This window comes from Protopterus annectens, chromosome 1.part0, assembly GCF_019279795.1.
Source record: "Protopterus annectens isolate FY-2018-M chromosome 1.part0, PAN1.0, whole genome shotgun sequence".
NCBI lineage: Eukaryota > Metazoa > Chordata > Ceratodontiformes > Protopteridae > Protopterus > Protopterus annectens.
The window spans coordinates 1,717,400,126-1,717,417,227 of NC_056725.1; the positions used below are offsets into that span (position 1 = coordinate 1,717,400,126).

At 39.4% G+C, this 17,102-nt stretch overlaps 1 protein-coding gene across 1 annotated transcript in view; it reads right to left on the bottom strand.

The window, feature by feature from the left end:
- The window catches only part of ADGB (androglobin), a 4,124,629-nt gene that overhangs the window by 1,551,014 nt on the left and 2,556,513 nt on the right, over window positions 1–17,102 (bottom strand). The window contains exon 22 of the mRNA XM_044074542.1: window positions 80–218. Within this exon, the coding sequence (XP_043930477.1) occupies window positions 80–218 (139 nt within the window). The remainder of the gene's footprint in view (window positions 1–79; window positions 219–17,102) is intronic.

The following is a 17,102-nucleotide window of genomic DNA, read 5'->3' on the forward strand; positions in this document are numbered from 1 at the left end:
TTTATTTTATAACATATTTCATAACATTGCCTTGTACTATTAGACGTTAGATAATTCAAGAAAATAAAAACTACAGTACCTGTAGCATTTTCTTCTTCTTCTTCACCAAAACTATTATTAACATCGAATGTAACAGCCTTGCATGCAAACTTTAATTCTGGGGTAAAATTAGAACCCATCATTTGCCCAAAGGTATGAAGAACAGCACTGTTAAAAGCCTAAAAAAACACAAGGGATTGATATTTAATATAAAATGTTTTATATGTAAATATTGCAACACAGCAAATTTAATTAATCCTAAAGTTATTTTATATTCAGGAAATGATGCAAAATGTGGTAGTTTTTTTAACTAGTATGACATGGAAAATCCTTCAAGGTAAATACATTTTTTTCATGATTAGAGAAAAGACCATCACATATAAGCTACAAAAATGGCAAGGGATTGTGGATGGCTGGATTTGTGTCAGACACCAGAAATCCTGCTGGAAAATGATTTATGTATCACTGTAAAATAAATTACACAATTGTGCAATATAAATTGTGTCAGGGCTTGAAATTACTCGAGGTTATTAGTATGTCAGTAAAACACTTTTTATATTACTTTATACAGAAAAAAATGTGGTAAGTTCTTTACTGAACAATGAATGTATTAATTTACTAGGATTGCTGCAGTGTGACTGGCTAAACAGCATTTTTCCAAACATAAAACACAACAGCACCTATCAGAAAGAGCAGGCAGATGGCTGACTAAATTGCAGACCTCAGAGGATCAATCCAACTTTTTTCATCAGTGCATACTTGTCACCATTGCAGACATCACAGTAAGTTTCAAATCATGAATCATAAAAAATCTATAATTTCAATAAAAATGTATTAGTTTAAGGCAATGGCAGCAGCACCCACAGAACTATGTTGGTAGCAGCCCTATCATGACCATACAAGTCCACATTGAGGCCACTGAGATGAGGGACAAGTGAACAGTTAAAGCAACCAAAGCAACATGTGATATCACTACAGCAAAAACAGATGTCTGACCAGCTATAGAGAAGTAATAACATGGGGCAGTGATACTGTGCATCAAAGGATGGAATTGCTGTGGCAGCATACCAGCGGGGCAACATGAAACTTGCTACAGTGGTCTAATCTTACAGAACATGGGGCACTGGCCCACACCACCACTGCCAGCCATATGGGTGAGAGGATCACCATGTATATGGGCAGAGTGGTATTGGGAGGTATGCAGCAAAATAGGGTTGTTGTGTTGGGGCTATTCTATATTATATATGTAAAACATACAGAAGGATGCCAGGGACATAAACAAAGATATTAAGACGTACATAAACAGACTGAGCACACCAAAACCAACACATGCCTACAGAGTAACTACTTATCTATTTGTGAAAAGAGGGCACTTGGTACGTGTGCAGATGCCTAATAGTATGAAGGAGGTAAATGATGCTTTTAGCAAAAGTAAAGATACCAATCTAAGAAGTCATGATATTGTGGTAGCGACAGAAATTAAGGATGAAGTTCTGGCCTTAAAGTAATCCAGAGGTGATATGTGAAGATATTTCAGCAAAGGTTAAAAAAATGCTTGAACCAGAGGATTACTGAAGCATACAATAGTGAAATGAGTACCGAGTGTTGATAATGTCTAAGCCAGATAGTGCTATCAGGTTCTGTTATGATTTCAGGCAGCTAAACTTCACTTTCCATATGGATGATTTCCTATCACAGGCAGACGAACTACATGAGACAGATTGGGGCCTATAAGGTACCTCATCAGCGTAAATGTAACAAAGGAGTACTGGAATGTGCCTGTCAAAGAGATGGGGAAAAGGAAGAGAGCTTTTTCTATGCTTGATGAACCCTTACATATCACGGTCTTCCTGTTCCAATCACTCTATCTATCTAGCATTCTATCTGTAGCTGGACAAGCTCTCATGGTCTTTTACTCTACATCCAGGCCAAACCTCCCTATCTGCTATCCTGGTGGTGTGCATTCTGCTCCCTAAAGCATTAGTAAGGCCAAGTACCCAGTATTTTTCATCCTAACTCCATCTGCCACAATATACAACAGTCAGAAGAAGAAGCCACTGCATCAAGCAAAGGACCCCAGCAAGCTTCTACAGGCCTCTAAACCAAGTTAATACCAAGAACCCAGTATTTCTCATCCTTACTCCACCTGCCACAATATACAACAGCCTGAAGAACAAGCTATTACATCAAGAAAAGGACCCCAGCAAGTTTCTACAGGCCTCTAAAATAAGTCATTGCCAATGACCCAGTATTTTTCATCCTGACTCCACCTGCCACAATATACAACAGCCTGAAGCACAAGCCATTACATCAAGTAAAGGACCCTAGCAAGTTTCTACAGGTCTCTAAACTAAGTTAATGTATGTTAAAGTTTATTCAGCTGCAGTAAAGCTTAAAACTCTATTCCACCTCTTAGCTGATTTGCACATCACCTGCCCCCACCAACTAACTGGAAGTTAAAAATAATCTCTACTTCCCCACATGTAACCACCTCTCCCTATCCCGCTTCTCTCCCACCCATACTATCTCCCAAACTGCAACTATAATAGACTTTAGAATCATATTATTTCACTACTTCCCCCACCGCCTTCTTGCAGTCTTAAACCACCTGAAAGCCCTCCAGTCAGTTTCAACCATAAGACTCCTTACAAAGTCCATTCAGTTTCAACCATAAAACTCCATTCAGAGTCACTTACAGGAACAAACTTTGCAATTTTCCAACTATTGTAAGTGTAAACTGTCTCAGAAACCCACTGATATACTTACTGATTGTTTTCTTTACATTTATTTTCAGATATGCAAGGTCCTGGCTCATCCTACCCCCAACACTCCTCCATTACACCCCATATGCATTTAGGAAAAGATATATGTACCTTCCCCCACACTCCCATAATGGTTTTCATGATTTAAAGAGCCATCCTACCTCTCTATTTCCCTTTTTGCTCTACATCCAAGCCAAACCTCCCTATCTCCCACCAAGGTAATATGCATTCTTCTCCCTGAAGCATTAGTAAGATATTTATCTGCTCGTGTCTTGTTATCTGAATTGTATTTGCTTTATCTTGCTATTCTCTGTCATGCAGCCTTTTAGACACAATTGCTTCTTTAATGCATTGTATATAATGTTTGCTTGATATTTTTAAAAGGGCAAAACAGTCATGGATATCAGAATTGTGTAGTGACTTATTCAAGCTATACTTGCCTCGGACCTTTGTCCGAGGCTTTTCTGAAGCCTCCCGGACTTTAGCTAACTCTAACACTGTTCTCTTCTAATGTCCAGTCATATTTAAGGAAACTCATCTGGTTTTATTCATAGCTGTTTATGGAATTAAAAGTAAAACCATATACTGTCTTGTAATGTCCCATTGTAGTTAAGCTAGTTGCCCCAGTTTTGAAAGCCATTTTTCAGTTTAAAACTGAAGTCATATGCTCTGCTGAAATGTCTGCTCACAGATAAGCTAGACAACTTGTATTATTGAATGCTATCCACAAGTAAAGACTACAACTACATGTTTTCTTTCTTTGAAAGGTCCGGTTGCAGTTAGAGCTATTTTGCTCAGCTATACTTTGCAGCATTATTGGGTTACTTGACCATACTGTTAAACTTTATTCATACCTGAGTACAAATAGCCTTTTCCAGCTTTTAAATTGTTGGTATTAGAACCGTAGTAGAGAATAACTAGCATTTCCTGCTTATCAGTGAACCTTTGTCTACTAAGTGCCTGTTTTTACCTTGACTGTACAAATATTAATGTAGCCCACTGTAGCAAAGATGTGATATGATCTATGCTGCACAATGTACAGCATGGTATGGTTCCTTCTGTGAATAAATGCCTAAACTGTTACAATTTTCATCTTAGTAGAAGAATGTCTTTGTAAGAAGTGTAAAGTGCTTTTGTGATATACCTGTTTACATTACCTATATACACTGAGAAATTGTTTTGCTCTGATATTGTAAGCCTCCCTCTGCTGCTTACCCTAACATCCCACCTAATCCTCTCCCTATATAATCTACGCAGTCCTTTCTACTAACTGACCCTACTACTTTCTGTTCTTCTCTACCACACTGCTCATAATCTTCTTTCTATTGCTCCTTTTCATAGGCCAAGGACCCAGTATTTTTCATCCTGACTCCACCTGCCACAATATACAATAGCTTGAAGCACAAGCCATTACATCAAGTAAAGGACCCCAGCAAGCTTCTACAGCTCTCTAAACTATGTTAATGTATGTTAAAGTTTATTCAGCTGCAGTAAAGCTTAAAACTCTATTCCACCTCTTAGCTGATTTGCACATCACCTGCCCCCCCCAACTAGCAGGAAGTGAAAAATAATTATCTCTTTACTTAGGTTCATAGGTTCATAGGTTTATACTAGGCTATCTGCCCTAAGGCATTTATAAGCCTAGCCCAAATTATTGTGGCTTACGCCACCCCTTATATGAAAAAATACTGTGCCCATTAGTTTGTTGTGCCTCTGTCCAGCAGTGACCCAGAGATGATTCCCGGGGTAAACCTACGATCTCCCATCCACAGGTCTAGATTTCTCTTGAACAGAGTCAGCGAGGTGCTCTGCCTCACATGGACCGGGATTTTATTCCACAGCATAGGGAGTCTCTGAGTGATAAATCTATCCCTCCAGCACGTCCTATTTATATCCGTGCTAAGGTTTAAGTCGCTTGCTCTAGTGGTTTTGGTGGATTTGGATTTTTGAGGTGGAGCATGTCCATTAATTCCGGGTTGGACATGGCCTTGTATGTCAGGCACATGTCACCTCTGAGCAGACGGTATGCGACTGAATAGAGCTGGAGTTTCTTCAATCTGGCAGCATATGACAGATTTTGGAGTCCCTTTATCCTTTTGGTGAGGAACTTTTGGGGTCTCTCCAATTGCTGCAGATGTCGGGTGAGATACATCCCGAATGGGGCATTGTACTCGATCATTGGTCTGATAAGTGAAGAGTACAGGGGAACAATGACCTCACTAGATCTGGATGTGAATCCCTTCATGATCAGGTGGGCAATGTAGAAGGTCTTTCTAACCACTTTAGCAATGTGAGTGTCAAAATAAAGGCCACTGTCAACCTGGGTCCCCAGGTCCCTGATAACCTCTTCTGTGCTTAGTGGATTGCCACCTATATGGTAGCTTGGGGTTACCTTGTTTTTCCCGAAGGGTATGACTATACATTTTTTGGCGTTTAACTTCAGGCCATGGCTCTGGCACCAGCTATCTGTTTCCGTGAGTCCCTTCTGAAGGATATCCGTGTCCGATGCACTTTCCACTATGGCGCCCAGTTTGCAGTCATCTGCAAACTTTGTCAGCCAAAGTCCTCCCATGTTGGCCTGTACTTCTGGGAAGTAGATGCCAAACAATAGGGGGCCAAGGACCGAGCCCTGTGGGACACCACTTGTGACCGGCTTGGAGTCTGACACAGCGCCAGCAACTCTAACCCTGTGGGTTCTGTCCTTAAGCCAGTTTGCAACCCATCTTGTGACATATGGGTTTACATTTAAGCTGGTAAGTTTTTCTACAATACCCGAGTGGGGTATTGTGTCGAAAGCCTTTGCAAGGTCAAGGTAGGCTGTATGGACTGCCTTTCCCTCATCAATGGCCTTGGTGACTATTTCGAAGAAGTCGACCAAGTTCAAAAGGCATGATCTTCCCCTGACAAAGCCAAACTGGGTCGGGTCCAATGTCTGCAAGTCCCCTATATCTTTGTTTATGAGCTCCATTATGATCCTCTCCATAGCTTTGCAGACTAGACTTGTTAAGCTTATGGGGCGGTAATTACCAGGGTCCGTAGAGGCGCCACCTTTGTGGAGTGGGACCACAGTTGCCGTACGCCACTCCTTGGGCACGTATCCTGTGGTAAGGCTGAGATTAAACAGCTGCCTTATGTGCGGGTTTAATTCCTCATTTAGCTCGTGTAGCACACAGCCGGGGACACCATCCGGTCCCATTGATGCTGTGTTTTTAGCTTTAGAGAGAGCAGCTTTCACCTGCGCATTTGAGATGTCCGGGAGGCTACACTCGGCTGGGATAGTTATCTCTCCTTTAGGGGAGAGGGGTGAAGTTTGCACTGAACCTGTCTGCCAGTATGTTGGCAATGTCTGTGGGTTCAGTGATTTTTGTATCATTTTGGACTAATTCTGAGCATATCTGTGAGTTTCCACCCAGGTTCCTAACATAGCTGAAAAAGGCCTTATGATTGTCCTTTGAATCCATGGCAATTTTTCTCTCAAAATTGGCCTTAGTTGATTTTATGAGTGCTCGTATTTTTTACTAATAATGATCAGGGTGACTTCCCTTTTATGGATTTTGTTCTATCATGTAATAGCTTTCTCCTCTTATTGTAAAGTTTGTTAATGGCTGGGGTCCACCAGACTGGACGTTTGCCCTTTGTGGAAAGAGTCTTGGTTTTATTTGGGATTGCCTGATCCATGCAGTCCTGGAGGTGTTCATAAAAGGCATTTGTAAGGGCTTCCAGCTTGGGTTGTGGTTTCCTCTGACTCAGGGGCCTTGAAGGATACCACACCAGTCTTGAGTAGTGTGAAGTTTGCTTTAGAGAAGTTCTTCACTATGGTCTTTTTGTTTGGGGTGGGGGCGGATGTGGATTTCCAGTGAGATTAGTTTATGATCAGATCTCACCAATGAGGGATATACTTCGGTGTGGAGCATTTTGTCCCCATGTTTGTGACAATGAGATCTAGTATATTTTCTCCTCTCGTGGGAACAGTGACTAGCTGTTCCATGGCATTTGAATTTATGAACTCCAGGAACCGTTGGGCTAGAAAGTTAGGGCTTGAGTAATGTTCCCAGTCTATATTCGGGTAGTTGAAGTCACCCAATATGATGGTGTTTGGAGATACATTTATACCCTCCAGTGTCTTCAGGAAGGCTGTGTGGGGTTCCTGAGTTTGAGAGGGTGGCCTGTAGCATGCTACAATTTGTAGAGCAGTTTTGCCTATTGTTAGTTGCACCTGGATGGTTTCCGAAGCTTCATGCGTTGCCACCAACCTGGAGGTGTGAGTATCCTTTATGAATATGGATACACCCTCCTTTTGTGGAGTGGTCCGGGTTTTGGGGCGGAACGCATGATATGAGGTAAAACCTAATAGTGCCGGGGTGCTCTCAGGAGCCTTGAACCAGGTTTCAGTTACAGCACAGACATCGATGTTCTCCATACTGAGAAGGGCCTCGAGTGCGTGCATTTTGAGATTTAGACTTCTGGCATTGAGCAGCATTACCCTCAATTTCTTCCCATTTTTGTTTTCTAGGGTGGTAGGTTTAGAATTTGAGCCTTGCCTAAAAAAGGCACTATGGGGGTGGCAAGAGCCTTAGCCAATATCCGGAATCCCAGGGGTGACAGGTGCAAGCCGTCCCTTGCGAAGCAGCGTGGCTTGTCAAGCATGTCATCCCAGGCAGACAGACACTGGATCCCCTTTGAATGACACCACGGCTAACCACCTCTCCCTATCCTGCTCCTCTCCCACACTATCACCCAAACTACAACTAAAATAGACTTTAGAATCATATTATTTCACTATTTCTCCCACCCCCTTCTTACAGTCTTAAACCACCGGAAAGCCCTACATTCAGTTTCAACCACAAGACTCCTTACAAAGTTCATTCAGTTTCAACCATACGACTCCATACAAATTCACTTACAGGAACAAACTTTGCAATTTCCCATATATTGTAAGTTTAAACTGTCTCAGAAACCCAGCAATATACTTACTGATTGTTTTCTTAGCTTCTCAGATATTTGAGGTTCCAGCTCAAGAAAACATCAGTAATGAAACTGTAGTTATGGAGATATCAATATCAACTGACAAGATCTGATGACTGACTCCCTTACTAATAGCATAAACCGCTATGGTTATACCCAGCCTGTTACCAATACCACCCTTAGCCATAACATCAATACCCTAGGTGCAACTCGTCTGGATACTAGTTTCTAATCCTGACAAATATGCTAATCCCTACACTCTACCCAAATACTCTTAGTTACTGCAGCATACCCACATTCATATATAGATCCACACCACAAATTACAAGAACCCACACATACAAAACCACCAGAAATATCAGGAACTTTGACCAGTTAATCCTAAAACACACTAACTGGAATCCACTTAAAACACTACCACTAGAAGATGCCCTTGAACACTTCAACAATATATTTCTAAATACTCTCAACAGCCTAGCCCCCCCCCCCCTCCACGCACACCAAAAGAATAAAAACTGACCATGCTCCATGGCTAATAAAAATACCAAATGACATTTACAAGATAGAAATAAAGTCTGGAAGGAATGGCACAATAACAAACCTGATGCTAACCTAATCAAATATAAACAGTTATGAAACAACGCAAAAAAGTTAGTGAACTTAGACAAAAAAAGAAAAAAACACTTTTCCAACCAACTGGCAAACCACAAAAATAACCCAAAACAATTTCGGAAATACATCTCAAACCTACTTACCCCAGGCTCTAAACAAACTCAAACACCACGCCCTGACAAAACTCCCTCAGAGATAGCCAAGCTGTTTAACTATCATTTTATAGATAGCATAAGCAAACTGTTAACAAATCCCACTACCGCAACTACCTCAAGCCCCATCTCTGATCCCCCTCCACCCTTATCTCATGACTTCTGCTTAAACAAAAAAAAAAAAAAAAAAAAAAAAAAAAAAAACCTTTCACCTCCTCAACAAACTACTACTACATCTTCTATCTCCTTTTCTTTTACACCTAACCCTACTTCTCTCATTCAAAAACTACTTAAAAAACTTAAACTATGCTCCGTCTTCTCGGACAACCTCCCCCCGAATACATAAAACTTGCTGCAGAAGCCATAGCATATCCTGTCCACATCCTTATACATTGCTCCATAGAAAGGTCCAGTGTCCCTAACCTCTGGAAAAAAAATCTATCCTCATCCCTTTACATAAAGGGGGCAACTGCAATGAACTATCGAATTATTGACCAATCTCCATCCTCTCTCTTCTTTCCAAACTCTTGAAAAAATGTATACGCAGGCAATTGCTTCACCATTTCATAAACAAATCAATTACCCCTACCCAACATGGATTTCGCCAATCACACAGCACCATCACTGCCCTAATCTCCTTCATGGACTTATCCAGCCACCAACAATGCATTAAATGACAAAATAAACTATCCCAGTTATCATGCCTTCTCGATCCAAACTAATTATATAGAAAAACCTCCTAACCAAAATAAAACCATGTACCCTTGCTGCAGACCAGTTACCTGGTGAATTTCTGAAACTCGCTGCTACATCTATCCCTTATCCTATATGTATTCTAATTAACTGCTCTGTCTCTGAACAGTATTTCCCCCTTCTTTGGAAAATATCTCATGTCATACTCTTACACAAAGGAGGGTCCTCTACTGACCTCTCTAACTACAGACCTATAGTTATACTTTTTCCAGTTTCCAAAATCCTAGAAAAATACCTACATAAACAGATATTAGATGACTCCCTAACACATAACCTTCTACTACTCAGCATGGTTTCCACCCCAAATATAGTACTAACACCGCTCTATTAAGTTTCACCAATACTGTAAACCACGTCAAAAACAATAACCACCTAGTCTCTGCCATCTTCCTTGATATGTCAAATGCCTTTGACACTGTATCTCACCAAATTCTCCTCAACAAACTTGCTTCTTTCAATTTCAGCTCCAATACCATACACTGGTTTCACAACTATCTCTCCAACTGTAAACAAGCCACCATTTAGGAAAACAAACTTTCATCCCTTTTACCCATCACTATTGGCATCCCACAAGGCTCTATCTTAGGGCCGCTTCTCTTTATTATTTTTATCAATGATCTTTATACTGCAGCTGCACATTCCTCTTATTATTCAATAAGCAGATGATGTTTCCTTTATTTGCTCCGCCCCTTCCTTAAACGGACTCCAAGAAAAATCTCAGACTACCCTCCATAACATTGAAAAATACCTATCAGACCATCATCTCATTTTAAACCCTAACAAAACTAAACTTATGGTATTTTCCAATTCCACAAAAAAAAAAAAAAAAAAAAATACAACAAACACATCTCTCTATCTTCACCTCCAATGGCACAAAAATTGAACCTGTCAAACAAACAAAACTCCTTGGTGTTACCCTAGACAGGAACCTAAAATTTGACAGACATATTGCATTAACAATCAAAAAAGTCCACATAAAACTAGGAGCTCTCTATAGGGCTAAACCATACCTATCTAATTATGTTAGGATAGTCACTGCCAGGACTCACCTCCTATCCACCCTTCTCTACTGCTCTCAGGTCTTCACAAACCTTCGTAAATCAGACTTGAATAACCTGGAAGTCTGTTATAATAAAATCACCAAATTTGCTGCTAACCTTCCCCATAGATCTCACCATTGCATAGCCTAACAAAAACTAAACTGGATTGAACTCCCAATCTCACTCACCCTAAATCAGTTAACTGTAGCCCAGTCTGTTATCCATAAATCTGACTATTGCCCAACCCTAGCCGACCTTGTTCAACCCTATACTAATCTTACCTCACTCAGGTCTGCTGATAAAATCTTGCTCAAAGTTATCAAAATCCACAACTTCCATGGTGATTCTCTATACAGCCACGCCATAGCCAAATCTTGGAATTCCCTACCCCAGCACCTATTATCTATTCCTAACTCATAACTTCAAACAACTCCTTACAAAATATTTCTCAAATCACGGGTTATGCTCCTGCACTTCCTCTGGCTAAGCAGATTCCTTACTCTGCTCTTATCTTCTCTTATTTCCCCCTCACTCCTGCTCTTGACTTCTCTTACTTTTCGCCTCTTTCTTACTACTCTCACCTGCATTACTCAGTCATCTAACTTCAAAAAAAAAAAAAAATTAAGTTTATTAACTCACATTTTTTTTAACTTTTATGTTAAGTTGCTTTTCTATCTTTACTTATGTGTACATGATGATCTTTATTGTACTATGTACTGTGTTTTACTTGCTAGAACCTTTATGTACTGTACCATGCATTATTACTTGTATTTTTTGTAACTGCACTTGGGAGCTTTTCTCCCCGGGTGTCTGCTGAAAATGGGGTTTGTTTTTGTCCAGTCGGACACTACCCAGTTATCAAATGCAAATAAATAAATAAATAAATAAAATAAAATATCACAACTGGGGTACCACAAGGTTCCATATTTGGACCTTTACTCTTAAATGTTTCCACCAACAACCTTCACACCTCATCAACCCTTAGCTCCCTTATCCAACACGCAGATGACATTATCATAATTTCCTCCTCTAATAACATACATCTCCAACAACTCACACAAACCACCTTTAGCTCAACAGAGACATGCCTGAGAGAAGCCCAGCTACTCCTAAATCTTAAAACAAAACTCTTGCTTTTCTCAGCAAAACCAATCTCATCTGACTTTACAATATTCTCTCAGGATAACACAGAAATTGAAACAGTTCCCACAGCTAAGGTATTAGGCATTACCATAGATAACAAACTAAATTTCGAACACCACATCTGCAATACCATTAAAAAAACACATCAAAATAGGAACACTCTATAAACAAAAAACTTTCTTGGATAACTCCACCAGAAAAACCCTCACCAACACCTATTTGCTTCCCTCTCTCTTATAAGTGCAGCTCCCTTATACACCAATTTACAAACTTCTCTTAAAAACAAGCTCCAATCCTGCTACCATAAAACTACTCAAATTTGCCACAGGCTACTCATACTGTTCCCATCACTGTCTAGTTCTGAAAGAACTAAAATGGCTCAAACTCACATACCACCTAAACCTAGTTCAGCTGTCTTCTGCACATAAAATAATATATACACTTGATAGTTCCCCAGCCCTCAAATCTATCCTAAAACCCTACACCCCTACCAGAGCCCTCTGCTCTGAAAACAAATACCTCCTAAATGTCTACATTCCAAACAAAAGAGCTGGACAGTGCCTATACTCTCATGCTACTGCCAAGCTCTGGAACTCTCTGCCAACATACATTACTACCACTGTGCTTTAACAACTTCAAACGCACCCTAAAAAAAAAAATTCTTTGTAATCAGATCTGCCCCTGCTCCCTCCCTAACAGGTGAACTCCATCCACTCTCTAGGGCCTTTCCTTTCTATATCTGGACATCCCTAGACCATGAATTTCATCCACTAACCATTACCATATAAAACTAAGAAACGTTATGTACTTTTACACCCTTAACTATTACCATCCTACACCACAATTCTTCTAAGCATATGCTTACTTCTTATATTCTGACCCTCTGCCTGACCCTCGCTCTTTACCTTAATCCTACCTGCTTAAAAAAAAAAAAAAAAAAAAAAAAAAAACAGTTGTAATCTACCGCATTACTTGTATTTAGTATTGCCTATCTAGTACATGTTTTATTATTGTATCTACCTCTATGTACTAATTTAGTATTCATTACTTACTTAATGTGTGTTTTAATACTAGCAATTGTCTTGTTCATGTATAATGTCTTAACTTTCATGTATCATTTGGAGCTTTTCTCCCCGGGCCTCCACTGAAAATGGGTTCCTGACTCAGTTGGACATTCCTGGTAAACAAATGTTAAATAAATAAATAAAATATAGCCAATAGGCACTGATCATCTCATTTATAGATTTCATAAATTCATGGATATTCCAAGGCCACTAAGTCTTATGATCATTCAGGCCTTGCCAGTTACATCTGAACTCCTTTCTCTAGGAGGGCCATGCCAGTCAATCCCAAAGTACATTTAGGGCTATCAATCCGATCATCTAGTTTACATTTAAAGGAAGACAGTGAGTTGTACTGCTTAACATGCAAGAGAATTTTTTCCAGATGTTTGAGAGACAGTGGGTTATAAATCAATGCCATAGCCAGAATCAGCATGTCCAACTGAAAAAAAAAATCACAAAACATTGCAAATAAGACATATTTTAATTCCAAAAGGCGGTTTAACATAAACTAGTTCTGGTGCATGCTTGCACCTTTCACAGTATGCAATATTTCACCTTACATTAAAAATAAATTTTATAGGTGAAACAGCACTCAATATAATATGTCAGGTACATAATGTGCAAAAAGTAAAAAGCAGCATTTCATCCATACATAAAAAAATGTAACTAGAAGCTTTTCAATTTCAACACGATAAATCACAAATATCCAAATCAAATTAATTGTATATCATTAAAACTGATCATTTTATCCAGGGCTACGCTTCAAGAGTAACTATCCAAAACTTTACTTTTTCAGGTGACCAAGGTTGTCAACCCATTTTATTAGGCATACAGAAAAAAAAAATCCTATCAATGCTCATAAATTGTAAAGAGGCCATAGGATGTTTAATTTTATGCCTATACAGAGCATTTGTTTCTTTACAACACCCAATGTCACTTAAATGCTCATAAATTCTAGTTCTAAATTGATGTGAGATTTTCCCAACATAGAAAGCGGAGCAAAATAAAAAAAACAGATAGACAAATTACCCAGTCATTTCTGCATGTTATCTCCTGTTTAATACATATTAGCCGATGTGAACTTTTTGCTTTTAATAATATACTGACAAGCCAGACAGGAGTCACATGGGGAACATAGCTTCAAAATCTTACCATATAATATAGTTAGTTCAGCAATCGACTTAGCTGAATCTGCTTGTATCTAGTCAAAATAAATTCTGTAGTTTGTTCCTTATATAAAGGTAAATCTAAAGTTAGATGGAATAGGACTGGCTATCTCACTGCTTGCTCTAAGTAAACCCCAATATTCATCATAACACATTTGGACCATAAGTGGTAACAAGTGATAACACAGGAGCCTGATCAGATATTTTTACCTTTTATGACATAAGCTCATTTCTTGGTATTTCATCAACCTTAACTAGCTTTCAACACTGTGAATAGCCCCTTTTATGAGAAGCTATCCATAAGACCTTTACACAAAAATTCATAATCCACTTCCTTGGAACACATACGTTTTATACAATAAAAACTGAGACAGTGGTGTTTTTCTAATTACATGTATCAGATGGTTAAAGTTGGGCAATAAATAAACATGTCCCTCTACCATGTTTTATTTCTCTGTTGGTGAAGGTTTTGGTTCATGGTTCTGCTACTGTCCCTCTACCATGTTTTATTTCTCTGTTGGTGAAGGTTTCGGTTCATGGTTCTGCTACTGGGGTGTTGTAAGACATATTGGGCTTGCAGAGATGCAGAAGGTCCAAGAAAACAAGATCTTCCCTCAAAATTTTATAAGAAACTGAATAAATAGGCAAATCTTCCAGTCACTCTTGCTAGCTCAGGAACTTTAGGCCTGCAATCTGTTTGGTTAAGAACCCTTGGGTTCTTTTTAATTGCTTGATCCATCCATACGCAACCTCTTTTTACTATTACTGCATATGGGATTGGGGTGTCACTTCAACAGTGACAATCATCTAGAAACAAGGTTTACACCACTGGGTGGCTAGCTCTGCTACTGTAGTTCTTCCACACAACACACTTGCACACACACACACACACACATACACACACACACACACACACACACACACACACACACACACACACACACACACACACACACACACACACACACACACACACACACACCTATGGCCAATCTGAAGTGTCTAATCCACCTACTGCATGTATTTGGAATGTGGGAGGAAAACGCAGGCCCTGGAGAAAACCCATGTGAATACAAGGAGGATATGCAGACTCCACACAGAATGCACCCCAGCTGAGAATCAAACCGGGGAACCTCTTGTTGTATGAGGTGACAACACTAACTGCTGCTCCACTGTGCTACCCCTGAAGTACATACTTAAGGGGGCTGCTGTACTCAAAAATTAGTCTGATCAATGCTGTGTATAAGGGATGATATACCTTTGGCAATTAACTGTGTCACATAAAAGGATTTCCTGGCAACCACTGTAATAAGATGTCAAAAGACAGGGAGTTATCAACTCAAGTTCCTAGGTCCCTTCTACATTTTTGATATGTAATGTTTTCTATACAGTGTGATAAGATGATGTACTGCCTACTAAAAGTGACAGTACTTCACTTTCTAGGATTTAACTTGAGCCCATCTTTAGTATACCAAGAATTTACTATGTAGAGTTTATTCTGGTGGGATTGAGTGTCAGATGGTCAGTTTAGAACAAATTTTATTAGCTAGAGATCTTGCCTCTCTGCTTAGAGATTCAGGAAGTAAATGCCAAAAAGGAGAGGTTCCAGCACTGAACACTGAGGGACATTGTTGGTTACATTCATAGTCTCTGATGAGGCACCTGCAACTCATAATGTACAGTCTCTATCTTTTGGAAGCTTCTAACCACCTTGCCACATAAGGTTTGTTATTAAATTATTTAACTACTGTAAGATACCAGCATACCAGTATAATGTTGTAGGCCTCTGCTAGGTCAAGATATGCTTTGTGTACTGCATGGCCACCATCTAGAGCCTCCATCATCCCTTTCAAAGAAGTTTGACAGATTCTTTACGCAGGATATATCCTTCACAAAGCCAATCTATTGGGGTCAAGTCTAACATGATTTGTGATGTTGTAGTTTATGAGGGCAGTTATAAAACATGTCTCTAGAAATGAGGCTTGTAGAACTGAAAGGTCTGTAATTACCCAAAACAGTTGCAAGTCCATCCTTTTGGAGGGGCATCACCACAGCAGTGCAGTGCTCAACAGGGACAGAACCAGCAGATAAATATAGGATAAGCAGTTTAAGGATATTGTTTTTGCAACAGCATGTTTAAAACTGTTAATTAGGAAACCAGGTATATTGTCAGGTTGCTTCTTTTTTTTTTTCTTGACATGTAGGTGGAGTAGCAAGAGTCACCTTCTGTATTATTCATCTGGCAAAACTCTACTTGGCAAATCCAAGAGTAATAATATAGTAGGTGACTATTGCTACTCCACCTGCATCTCAAAAAATGGAATTCCATTCTTCCCCACCTTGGGATATTTGGAGCTATGGAACCACCTAGGTAAGGCCTGGTTATGCTCGTGCCTGTCGTCCAGATAAAGTATTCATACAAACCCACTACTCCTAATCCTACACCTCACTTCCCCATCCATCCACTTAATCATAGGATCATAGGAATCCCCTCTGCATAATCCACAACCCCCCCTTATTTATTTTTCCCTTCTTTACCTTGCTACATTACTGGCTCATAGTACTCTGTCTCAATTTCACTCTCTACCTACTAGGTAATAGCAAGAATTTCTATAGAATCCCCCACCATTATGGACTATCAACTCTACATAACAACAGTTTACAAGTTTGACAATGTCTATTAATGCCTGATATATTAATATGTAATGTTTTGCTTTGTAACATCTTTGTTTTTCTTATTACTACTTTGTATAATAGCTATGATATACTGTTGAGCTTTTCTTCCTGAGCCTCTTCTGAAAAGGGGAACTGTTTCCCAGTCAGACTTTCCCAGTCAACAACTGCTAAATAAAATAAAATAAAATAAATAAATATTTCAGTACTTTGGACAGAAGCCTCAGAGTGAAGCTGTTACTAAATTTGTTTGCAAGAATACTGGCAATATCTATTTTGTCAAAATAGGAGGTGAAATTTTGAATAAGTACAGAGGAATGTATTGTGTTTCTTTACTTTGCTAACATAGCTAAAGAAATTATCTTCGGCTTCAGGAGCAAGCCTAGGTTCATAGGTTCCTTTAGTGGACCGATATAAAAAGCATTACAAAAAAGCTGAAAAACTCTATTATCCTTGAGAAGAGGGGTGTTGGATCTATTAAATAATTTAAGAAGTTCCTTTCTTTTGTTGTGCACTTTTTATGGTGGTTTTGGTAGGAACTGCTAGCTGTATGGATTTTTTTAAATGTGTGTAGAATTCCTTAGAGAGGCTTACTGTTGTATGAAGGTCAGAGGAAGAGGAGCAGTAATAAGTGAATTTTGATATTTTATTATTAAGTAGGTTAATGTTGCCACATTTGTAGTCCTTGAATGCAGTGGAGCTTGCTTTGGGGCTTTTGGAATTTTGAAGGAGA